The sequence below is a fragment of the Pinus tabuliformis genome, chromosome 9 (assembly GCF_031772625.1).
Source record: "Pinus tabuliformis cultivar Carrire ecotype Pingquan chromosome 9, CPIR1, whole genome shotgun sequence".
NCBI classification, from domain to species: Eukaryota; Viridiplantae; Streptophyta; class Pinopsida; order Pinales; family Pinaceae; genus Pinus; species Pinus tabuliformis.
Genome location: NC_142307.1, coordinates 1,447,779,979 through 1,447,792,458, shown reverse-complemented (window position 1 = coordinate 1,447,792,458; position 12,480 = coordinate 1,447,779,979). Strand labels below are relative to the sequence as shown.

Sequence of the window (12,480 nt, the reverse complement as noted above, 5' to 3'; positions counted from 1 at the left end):
TATAATACATTAAAATGGGGGTTGTTGAATAGAACAACACATTCCTAGAACAATTTCTTGATAAACACCTAATAAGGTTTGTTTAAAGGCATCAAGACTGTACAAGTTCAGTCAAAGAACTCACAAAATCACAGGTCTGTGTTAGGGATTTCACTGTCTTCAACCAACTCAAGAATACCCTAACTGTTAATGTCATACCTTCTTTCAACAATGTCCTATTACAGGCTCTAAAGCTTGCAATGTCATTCTCCTCACTTGGACAACCTCCAACCATGTACCAAGTCTTCAAGGTTGCCTCAGGTTTTTTTCTCCTGTTCGCCTTTTGGCTCCCTTGTCCCAAGTAAAATTATTTAATTTTAGGGAGAAAAATAACTATCTTCTAACTTTTTGGTCAGTAATTTTTTTTTCATGTAATACATTTTCCCATGAATTCCAAAACTAGTCATAGTTAGATTTTTGCTTAAGCTTTTCACTTAGCCCATAATTTACCAAATCTATACAATACAAATAAATTATATATTTACTTTTCACTGAATAATGTTACACATCAATATATAAAGATAATAATTATCAATTTTTTGTAAAATATATTTATACACTATACTAAACTATATCAATAAATAATTTTATTATTTTTTATAAAACAATATAATTATTAATACATTGTATAATATATAATTTCACATGTTAATAATAATTTTTAATTAAATTATTTAATTTATAATAATTTAAAGGGTATACTAAAAGTATATTAGTATATACTTTTATTATTTTTATAATGCAATGTAACTATTAATACATTATATAACATATAATTTTATTATCAATAATATTTTTAAAATAAATTCATGTTGGTTTCTCACACAGCGAAAGACGCACAAATGAGTGGCTAGATTAGATCGAGGTATGAATTGATCGAGTTCCATGTTCTTGGGGTCTTAGACCTGTATACATATTTGGTGTTGGACATGCATTGACACTTCCTCTTAATCTTTGGTGTTGGTGGGCTGCATTTTTAATCTCTTTGTATTTTAGGTGCTTTGGGTATTTTGTTGGGCATTTTGTTCTTAATCTTTGGTGTTGGTGGGCTGCATTTTTAATCTCTTTGTATTTTAGGTGCTTTGGGTATTTTTTTGGGCATTTTGTTGTTAGGTGATTTGAGCATTTTCTTCCTTGATATGATGGAAATTTTGGCATTTATGTTCTATTTTTTTTATTTTTCCTCACCAATTAAGATTAAGAGAGTAATAAAATAGGAAAAAATCTATTACACTGTTTTGAAGAATTAATAAAGCTAGTTAATTTCTTAAAAACGATTTATAAAATATTTTTAAAATAAATTTATTTTAATTATTTTAATTTAAATATTAATAATTATAAAAAATTAAAATTTATTTATAATAATTACACCAACCCATTAAATAAATACAACACAGAAAATATAATATGAACTATCACTAAAAAATTAAATATACAAACTTATATTTCTTAGCATAATAATATATAAAAGATTTTTATATAATCATGAAAGGTTTGTCAATATAATTATACCGCAATTAAATTATGATTTAGGAATTGTAATTCGGTGAATTTTATATAAAAAGATAAAATACTAAATATAAAATATTTTTAATTTTATGTATAATTATGTTTTATGTGAATGGGTGAATAATATAGTATTTTGATTAGAATTTGGGTAGATAAAAAATATGAGAAAAATATTATTATTTTGAAGAATGACTTAACAATTTATTTATTTTATTGATGATGATGATGGTGATGGTTAATGTCCACTAAGACTAAATTTTGGTTTATCGGGACCTAAAGAAACGAATTATTTAGTTTGATTTAAGATTTTATTCCTATGCGGCCTCCCGAGCTCAGTATAATTTTGACATCGTAAAAGGCTAGGAAGGTCAGTATTGCAACAAAGACGGGGCACTCTAAGAGGAAGTGATTTTCATCCTCGATGTTCATATTCTCACAGAGATGGCATATCCTTTCCATCCATGGTGTTTTAGGAACTACCCAATGAACCGTTTCACTATGGAGGTCATGAGAGTTCATTCTAATCTTAGCTATATTAATTTTCTTGTTTGAGCTAGTTAAAATAGAGAGATACTTTTGATCTTCGAGGGTGGGGTTGATGACCTCCTTATAATATCTTAATTTTCTTTTCGCTGCTAAATCTTTCTCACACTACATTTTTTCTTTGAACTTAGAAGTAACAACATTTTTAATGTTATTAATGTTTTGCAATGCAACATTCTCGTCGATCTCCCAATGGTTTACCAGGCCCTGGTGTCTTTATACCAACCTCGTTTGAGCTTTAGGTGGTTTTGGATGGAATTTAAAGCTAGCTTAGAAAGTCTATGGTCTCCTATTTTATTGAGTTTTTGCTTGTACAATAGAAGCCTAGTCATAACTAGGCTCTCGATAAGGAAAAGACCCACTTCTATGAGGAGAATAGGATAAGGTGTATTGATTTTAATTTTGAGGTTATACGTTATAAAACGCTTCTAGATTTTCTCAATCTTTCTCCAAGATTCTCTAGAGATGCTGCAACCCCAAACTTCACATCCATATAAGATAACAAGAGTGACTAAAGTTTCAAAGAGGAACTTATTTCTACCCCACATTACAAGGTTTTTCGTTTTACAATTATTTTCAAGACCAAAATAAGCTTTCCACCTCCCATTAATCCTTTTCTCAATGTTATAGTTCCAGTTGAGCTTGTGATGAATATCAATTCGTAGGTACTTGTAATAAGACACTTCCTCCAAGTTACTATTGTCATACATAAAATTAGCATAAGTGTTATTCTTGTATTTGATAACCATAAGTTTTTGAACCGCAGAGATGATTGAACCATAGACCTGAATGGATAATGTGAAACTCTTCCGAACCTTTGAGATTCCTCTGAAATTTTTCAGAGCTTACGTCGAAGGCAGTCTTTCAAATATATAGTGAGAGCATTACCTTACCTATGCGCCCTCATTGATTCATTTCTGTGGGTTCGCATATATACAGATCTTTGATTGAGCGAGGTTGATTCCTGAATTCGTGCCGAAAGCAAAGTGCAAAAAAGAAGAATCTGATTATATTGCTAAAGCTCTAGATTTTTGTTGGTTCTGTTGGGCCTAAACTCGCTGCAAATTTTCCGTAAGTCCCATGATCTATACAAAGGCTTTATATACAGGTGTGTAAGTACTCCTCCAGTTCTCTACGGCCTCGTTGATTCATTTCTGTGGCCTACTGTAAATCTAACACACATTAAATATTTCAAGAAGTTATTATTAAATATATAAAAATTTAATTAATATATTATTATAAAAGAAAAATATTTATATATATAAAAATGTGAAATATATTTGCGAACTATCCATTTGCTGGCAGATTAAGAAATGCCCATAAAGGTAAAGGTAAGCTTATCATTGACTGCACCGGTGAAGGGGTTCTCTTTGTAGAGGCCGACGCAGATGTTTCCTTGGAAGACTTGGGAGATCTGTCTCCACCTATTCCTCGTGCTCTTGAGTTTATAAATAACGCTCCAGCGTCATATTCCCTCAGAAACTCTCCACTTCTTTTGTGTCAGGTTTGTATTTGTGGTTTTGATTTTGTTTAGGGTTTAAAATATTCTTAAAACCTACCATTATAAGGATTTTCCCGTTAATGCATTTATATTTGCACTAAATTCGTTTGTTTTTTAATTAAATAAAATTATATATATATATATATATATATATATATATATATATATATATATAAAAATTATAAATTATAAATTTGATATATGAAATTTTGTGTGGATGGAATAACACGCAAGAATATTATTGAAAAATTACTAGTATATTCTCGTGGGTTGAACAATCTGCAAGAATAACCTTAAAAAAAAACAAGTACTAATAATGGCAAGTCCATAAGCTGTGATAATTTGTTTAGTATCATAGTGATCAATTTCTTTTAATTGACAAATTGACAAAAAAAAATAAATATAAATCTGTGGTGATTTGATTTTTTAGTTATCTTTATCTCTGTGAATATTAAAATATATTTTTCCTTAGGTTTATGAATTAGAATATCAAAAATAATTTTGGTGATTTGATTTTTCAGTTATCTTCAGGTGAATATTAAAATACATTTTTCTTTTGGTTTATGTATTAGAATATCAAAAACAATTTTCTTCTTTGTGGTGATTTGGTTTTTAGTTATCTTTACTTTTGTGAATATTAAAATACATTTTTCCTTTGGTTATGAATTAGAATATTAAAAATAATTTTCTCTTTGTAGTGATTTGTTTTTTAGTTATCTTTACCTATGTGAATATTAAAATACATTTTTTTTTTTGTTTATGAATTAAAATATCAAAAATAATTTTCTTCAAACGTTAAAAAATGCTTGAAAAAACCATAATTGTAAAACTCCTCTACATATTTTTGGCAAAACATTGTTTCTTAAAGATAGCAATTACCACGTTCCCGTCTACTATGAAACAATGGGATTTGATTAGCCAATTCCATTTTTAATGGAGAACAATAAAAATGGTTAATTTGTTGATTTCAATTTTAATTTAAATTTGATTACTATAAACGACCTTAATATTATTTAGGTTTATGAGAATCTATTTAATATTTAAAATATAAATTTTTGGTATATGGAAATTATTTGGAGCTATTTTTAATATTACAATCTTATTTCTTACATTTTTAGTTTCGAAATTGTGTTATTGATATTATTTTTTTTTATTTAATATTAATAATTTAAATAGATTATGTTTCTCAATAATTTTAGAGAAAAAGTGTATATATTTTTTTCTCCAGAGGCATATTTTACAATCCAATATGATGTGTAAGGGTATAGGTCCATCATCAAATATAAATCAAAATAAAAAAGTTAAAAAGTTAAATAACTATACAAAACATTTAAATAATGTGGGCCCATAATTTTTTTTTAAATAACGGTATAAATAAACAATTAAAAATCCATCCACCTGTAAACTTTCTTTTTAGTGTCTAGAATTTGAAGAAAGGTTTGCACAATCTGCTTGATGTATTACCTATGGGACAGATTGCTTCTTCATCTGCTTGATGTATTAGGCCCTTTTTCTATGAAGCTTCAAAATAAATGCTCCCAACTTCTGGACAAACCCCTCTCTAAATAGATTATCCCAAGTTCCATGTTGTCTTTGAAGGCCTCACATTCTAAAGTGAAATGTTTTTTTGTTTCCACTTTTCCCGAAATGCATTTTCTTTCCTCCCACACTTCCTTTAGCCTTTTCAAGCGCCCTATTTCACAACGGAGTCGATGAGAATTAGTCCTTAACTGAGCAATAAGAATTTTGGCTCTCCAAGAGATATTGACCTCTATGTATGCTTTTGGTTGATGACTATGAGTGATATTAAACACTTCAATATAGTACTTTTTCTTTCTTCCTAGCTCCTTATCCCACGTAAGCTTGTGAAACTTTTCCATAACAAAAGTTATTATCTCTTTGCTGGACACGCATTCAATCAAATACCCCATTTACTAAACCATTTGTTATTTTGCTACATCCAAGGTTTTTTTCTCTTGCACAATTTATCATTAAAGACAACCTTAGGCCATCTACCCTTTTCCATTTGGTCATCTTTTTTAAATACTTTATGAGTCGCACCATAGCAATTGCTTCAATAGGAGCAATCCCTGTTTCACTTAACAAAATAGCATAAGGAACTGCACTTTTAATCTTAAATTTGTTTGTAATCAAAAGCTTCTCAATTTAATAAATAAAATAATCAATTTTGAAAATATCCTAATTTTTCTTTTCCATTTCAAAATTTTCAATTTTTTTATAATATATACTCCCAAATATTTCTCCAATAAGATTTAAGAGACTTAAATATTTTCGTATGGATTCCTTAAACTTTAGTAACTATGGTTTTGGTAACTTTTATGTTTGAATCTTTCACAGGTAACGCGTCTAAAATGTGGTGGCTTCATATTAGGTTTGCATTTCAGCCATTGCATCGCTGATGGCGTTGGAATCGCCCAGTTTGTGATCGGTCTGAGTGAAATAGCCAGAGGAGCAGCAACACCCACGGTTCCTCCCGTTTGGAAAAGAGAAATCCTTCGACCCAGAGCGCAGCCTACCGTGAAATCCCCTGCTATCGGCCGTTTATATTATGATTTTGTTGACAAATATCGAAAATCAGTGGTGCCAGTGTGTGCAGGAGAGGGAATGCGCTCAAAATGGTTCTATTTTCGTCCAGAAGAAATTGGAGCTTTGAAACGGCAGGCAAAGGAGGTGAGGCACTGCACCACATTCGAAGTAATAGCGGGTTGCTTGTGGCAATCGAGAGTAAAGGCTCTCAATATCCCTGCCCACCAAGACTCGGCATTATTGTTTTCCGTGAACGCCCGTTCTCGATTTCGACCGCGTCTTCCCACGGGGTACTATGGAAATGTAGTAGCAGGCGGCCACGCTATAGCAAGAGCCGGAGATCTGATTGACCAGCCATTGTCTTTCGCTGTGAAATTGATTAACGAAGGGAAGAAAATGGTGGACGAAGAATACGTGCGATCCACGGTTGATTTGGCGGAGCTGAATGGGCGTCCACTCAGCCCACCGCGCGGTTGTTACATCATTTCGGATATTTCCGCTATTTTAGGGGCTTTCGCAAATGCTGACTTCGGGCGGGGAAAAGCAGTGTATGCGTGTCCTGCTTCTTCCCCGGTACCCAACGTTTCGTCTTTGATGAGGGCCTCAAAGAACGACTGTGAAGGAATCAGAGTACCTGTTTGTTTGCCGTCGGAGGTGATGAAAATATTTGAAGAAAATATTTATACACTAATCAACGGCGGCCTTCGTACCTAGGACATAGCTTCGTTGGTGCAGAAACAGTGTCAAGCTAGATTCGTTGGTGCAGAAACAGTGTCAAGTTACCTTTTCTTGTCCGAAAATTCGTCATTTTTAGGATTAAGTAGAGTCAGATTGCTGTTAGTGGTAATGTATAAGTAATTATTTTATTAAGAAGTGCTGCAGCGTATTTAGGTTAGTGGTAATGTATAAGTAATTATTTTATTAAGAAGTTTAAATAAGCGTGTTTTAAGAAATATTTTTTTTAAGAAAAAATTATGATTTGTATGGGTCATGTTAAATTTAACCATGGTTAATAGATAAATGGAATTTTATTGTTTTGTTTTTAATAATTTGAGATATGAAATTGATAAATTAATTGTTTGTTTAAGCATAAGCACTTGCATAAATTTGAGTGGGTAGTAAAAAACTTTGGTAAGTATATTTTTTTATATCTTATTCCTATTCATTATTCATTTTTTTATGCAAAAACTTAAATTATAGTGGGAATCAAGTCAGTATGAGATAATTTTAAGGATTTTGTTTTTGGATGGTTTCATGTGAAGCTTAAGAACAAAAAATCAGTGTACACATATGTATAAAAATCATGTATGAATACTGCAACCATAAAATATGTGATGTAGTTATCTACATAGCATTATATTGTGCAGAGGTTGCAATAAGACCTTCAAGTTATGGTCCAATTAAATGTTTGGAAAATAATTTTTTTAATAGTATTGAAAAATAGTTATTTATTTTTTCAAAATTAAGCATTATAAGTTATATTGGTCAATGCTAAATTAATAGTGGTCAATACACAAATCCAACGCTAGAGTCATTTTGACAAGAGCTAATAACAAAAATCTTATTAAAATATATCTTAAATATTTTTATTTTCTATTTTAAATTTATATATTATAAATGCATTCACATAAGTGACATTTTAAAGGCATTCAAATAAGTGACTTGTTTTATAATATATAATTTTATTGCTTAAAAGATAAATTTAAATATTTTATTTTGGTGGGGGATAAGTGACTTGTTTTATAATATATAATTTTATTGCTTAAAAGATAAATTTAAATATTTTATTGTTTAGTATTTTTTTTGTGGGGGTGTTGTGAGGAGATTTTCAAAACAATATGGAAGAGATTTTGTAATGAAATGTTAAATAGATTTTATTTATTTATTAAAAAGATATAATGCCAAGTCAAGTGATAAAACACAAAAAACAAAAATAATTATATAAATTCTAAGTCATTTCAAGTCTCTTACATGTTATACATATATACACATATATGCGAGAAATGTATAATTTATTTTATTTTTAATATGAAATTGATAGGTGACAATTAAAAAATATAAATAACAAAAAAGATAAAGTGTTTATCATAAATAAAATATTTCAATATCAATTCTTTTTGTATATATAAAAGTAAAGAGAGAGATTTTTCTTTCATTCATAGGTGTTTGAGTCGAGAGGCTCATTCTACAACCAAGTATGATGTGTAACCCTATCTATTCATCAAAGTTGAAATTTTGCTCATATAGGTTAAAATAAAATTAAAAATAAAAATAAATAAATAAAAAAATTTGCAAGTGAAGTAGTTGGATCTCTCCCGACTAGATCCGTATTTAAGATGGATCTATTCTTATTTCTAATTCATGGTACATTTGTAGTTCCTTCCATATTCAATACACAGTTGACAAAGAAAAATATTAATAACAAAAACAAATCAATATAACATTTTAATTTGAACAAGATCATAAATAATATTTTACTGCATATAAATTAACCGCAAGACATCAAAACAATGCCTTTATCATACATCTCAAATTCTTAAAATTAAAATACTGATAAGAATGAACTAAATTATAACTCTCTCTCTCTCTCTCTCTATATATATATATATATATATATATATATATATATATGTTCTTAACCATGAAGATTCACCTAACTTTATCATGAGATTTTGAATCTATAAATATGCTTTGTTATAATATCATAGGCGGATACCATGACTTGTCAATATCATAAACCATAGCTTATTTTTACATGACACTTGTTCATCTGCCATTTTTTAATTACTAAATGTAATTAAAAAGGAAAAAATTACATAATTACTTCAAAAATAAATCTTAACCTTTGATTTGAATATACTACTAAGAATATTCTAAAATATTCCATGAAGATTAAATCCCTACCATCTACCTAATAATTATCGATAAGTTAAATAAAATTCAGGAAACCCTATTTTAAAATAGACATACCTATCAACATAATTAAAATAAATTTAAGCTAATTTTAATAATATCATTAAAATATCTTAACATGATTGTTAATTAAATCACAATTTTAAATTACTTAAATTATATTTTTAAAACATTAAACTATCCATTAAATACTAGTGACACTCAACGTGAATAATATTTTTGTTTCTATCAGTATTATAATATGATGATGATGATGATGATGATGATGATGATGATGATGATGATGGTTAACATCCACTGAGACCAAATTGGTCTATCAGACCTATAATATTTTAATTTCTAATTGTCCCTGTCTTTCTTGGCGAGATTGGTGATGTAGCTTTCTTTTTCTTCTCTACGGTCTTCCAACTTCCTTTATCTTGCATCTCCCTCATCTCTTCTAGTTCTTGGGACATTAGTGTCTTAGCTTCGCGATCTATTGTGTTCGCCCTTTTGGAGATAGTCGGAGAAGAACTTTGGTCTAGGAGATCTGCTTTGCTGTTAAATGAAGATTTATGTGTTCGTCCTTTTGGAGATAGTCGGAGAAGAACTTTGGTCTAGGAGATCTGCTTTGCTGTTAAATGAAGATTTATTTTGCTCGTTATTCGAAACCTCATAACTGTCGATGCTTGAGGGATTGTTGAGTTCACCTTTTTGTTTTTGGGTGGGGCTTTCCCCCTGCTTGTCTTGGAACATTGGTGTCTTAGCTTTCCCCCTTGCTTGTATAAATAAAATTTGATATTAAGAAAATAATAAAATTTTTAAATGAGTGACACAAAAAGTGAATAATATTTTAATTAGATTAGAATTTTTGCTTCCATTATTTCAATTATTTATGCCATTATTTCTTATTCTACTATAACTTTAGAATTGAAATTCCCTTTAAACCATATTAGTAATAATATAATTACCTAATGACAGAGTTTACTTTAATAATTTTATTAATAGATTATTGAATTAATATTGATTATTTAATGAATATAAATTATTAATTTTAAGAGGAGATCGAGTTTACCAAATGACCATTAGGTTTAAAGGATAAATAAGAAAGTATTATAAACAAATATATGATATACCGATAATATTAGTTATACTATTATTAATAAACATGGACTCTAACATCCCTAAATTATGGTAATTTCCTAATGTAACTAAATTCTAAAAATAATAATGATTTAACATAAATAATATTTGTTTATTTTTAATAGTATTGGTATTACTAATTATTAAGTAAATATAGATTATTTATTAAACATATATTATTGTATATAGCTTATTAATTTAATTTCGAATGACCATTAGATTTAAATAATAAATAAAAAAGGATATATTTTATAAAATAAGTATAGAAGATCTAATGGACCGTTAAATAATTGTTATTAAATATATACACTAGTACCTAAGGTGACTAAATTCTAAAAATACTAGTAATTTAATACCATTTATTTGTATTTAAATTATATATTGACCATTAGAATTAAATAAAATATGGATATTTTAATTTATCAAATATATAATAATGAATTTTATTTATTTGTTTTTAGATATACATAATCTTTTATTTAAATTAACAAATTTACTTGTTTTAGCTATTTCTAAAAATGGTAATTACTAAATTGGTTGTTTGACTAAGATAGCCGTTGGAAATATAGCCGTTTGAGTCTCTGCACACTCTACTTATTCAAGCTAAACCGGATTGGTTCTTCAACTTGTCCTGACGATGAACCACACTGGTTGGTTCGAAACGCGTCGACAAAAGATTGGTTATGTGATTTTGCCGAAGATTTTCTAAACAATGTTATGGATCACAGAAGTCTAAATTCCTGAATAATATTTTTGTTTTTATCTCTATATTTATTTTGAAAATAATAAAATTTATTATAATTTAATTGTAATATTATAATAGTATTTTAAAAATAAAATATTTTAAATTAATAATAATAATAATAATAATGTTGATATAATTTCCATTAGTTCAATCACTATATGTTGAATTTATATTACTTATTTTTTTTGTCATGGTTTCTAGTTTTGTTATTTTAATAAACTTCGAGAACAAAATCTTATTCTTTGTATGGAATATAAATATATTTTCTCATTGAAAAGAAAGAATAAAATTCTAATTTTAAAATTACCAAATTAATATGTAAGAACTTTTTGTTTGTTGGGTTGGAGTATGCTTTAAAAATTCTTTTGCTTAGCTAAGAGCCCATTTTCTTATGGTTAACCATCAAGGATTAGAGGCATTTAACAGGAGTGAAAGCCCGCCCCCTTAAGGATCACTAACCAGTAATTCTAGGTGATGTGATTTTCCTTGAACAACAATGATGAATCAACTTGCATGGCTCGACTGTCCCCACTACTGGTTTTTTTTTTTTTGTAAATCAAGATTCTATTCATTCTTCCAGAAAAAGGTACAACAATAGCAAAATGCAGGTAGTCTCACCAAAAAAACATCTAAAGACACAGTCCACAACTTTGGAGGCTAAAAGCACCAGTAAACACCTGTAACCATGCTAGTCATTAGAAGTGATGGAGGCTGGGTTGTCTAGAGTTGTTCCTGGAGGAGGAGGAGGACAAAAGGAGCATTGAACGTGTTCTTCAAAGTGGGCCATCCAAGCCTCCAACTTCTCTACTTTCTCAGATAATATATTCTGGCCTCGCCAGACCACCACTACGCACTCTCGGACTTGGCACTGGAAGTAGTGAATTTTGTTCAAAGTGGCAATGAGCTCTGCATGCTCCTCTCGCCTCAACTACTTCGAGGTTTCCAAGTGTTGAAGTACCAACTGAATCAAATCTCAACAATGCTCTAAACACCAATCTTGTCTATGACAGCGTCCTAAATTACGAGCCTTCCCTTCTTGCCTCGAACCGTCGCAATGAATCGTCCCACCCCGTTGTTGGCTCCGTGGGGTGCAACTCCCACGACCAGCCATTGAGCCACGATGACAGCGACCACCACATGCCTCATAATCCACCCGACCAGAACGACCCGCCCTGTTGCCAGCGCAACTGCCAGAGACCACTCGTCTCGAGTGACCTGCAATAATAGCACCCTGCCTAGAGCTACTGGTTGCCATTTCCATCTACGAGAGAGACACACAACCCCCTGGGCTACCTGAATTGGGCTTAAGCTGCGAAGAGGAATGAGAAAAACAAGAAGTCAGATGCATTATGACCAACCCTACATTGCTGGGATGAGTTGAAGCTAACCAATAGGTGACTTCACGAAACTCAACTGTCATTGAGGAGAAACGCCCCACCTCTGCCAGCAGGACCACAACCAACCAACCGAGGATGAATGTAAATAACCACAATTCCGACCCAACAATGAGGACTTGGCTCTACAATTCATAGTTCCTCTCCCTGAATAGGATCCCCGCTAA

At 30.2% G+C, this 12,480-nt stretch overlaps 1 protein-coding gene across 1 annotated transcript; it reads left to right on the top strand.

Moving 5' to 3' along the window:
• The first annotated feature begins 3,387 nt into the window (after positions 1-3,387).
• LOC149154013 (benzyl alcohol O-benzoyltransferase-like) lies at positions 3,388-7,031 on the top strand. The gene is made up of 2 exons (XM_089445386.1): positions 3,388-3,595; positions 5,951-7,031. The coding sequence occupies exon 2, from the start codon at positions 6,218-6,220 to the stop codon at positions 6,851-6,853; it is 636 nt and encodes a 211-aa protein (XP_089301512.1). The 5' UTR covers positions 3,388-3,595; positions 5,951-6,217; the 3' UTR covers positions 6,854-7,031.
• The last annotated feature ends 5,449 nt before the right edge of the window (positions 7,032-12,480 follow it).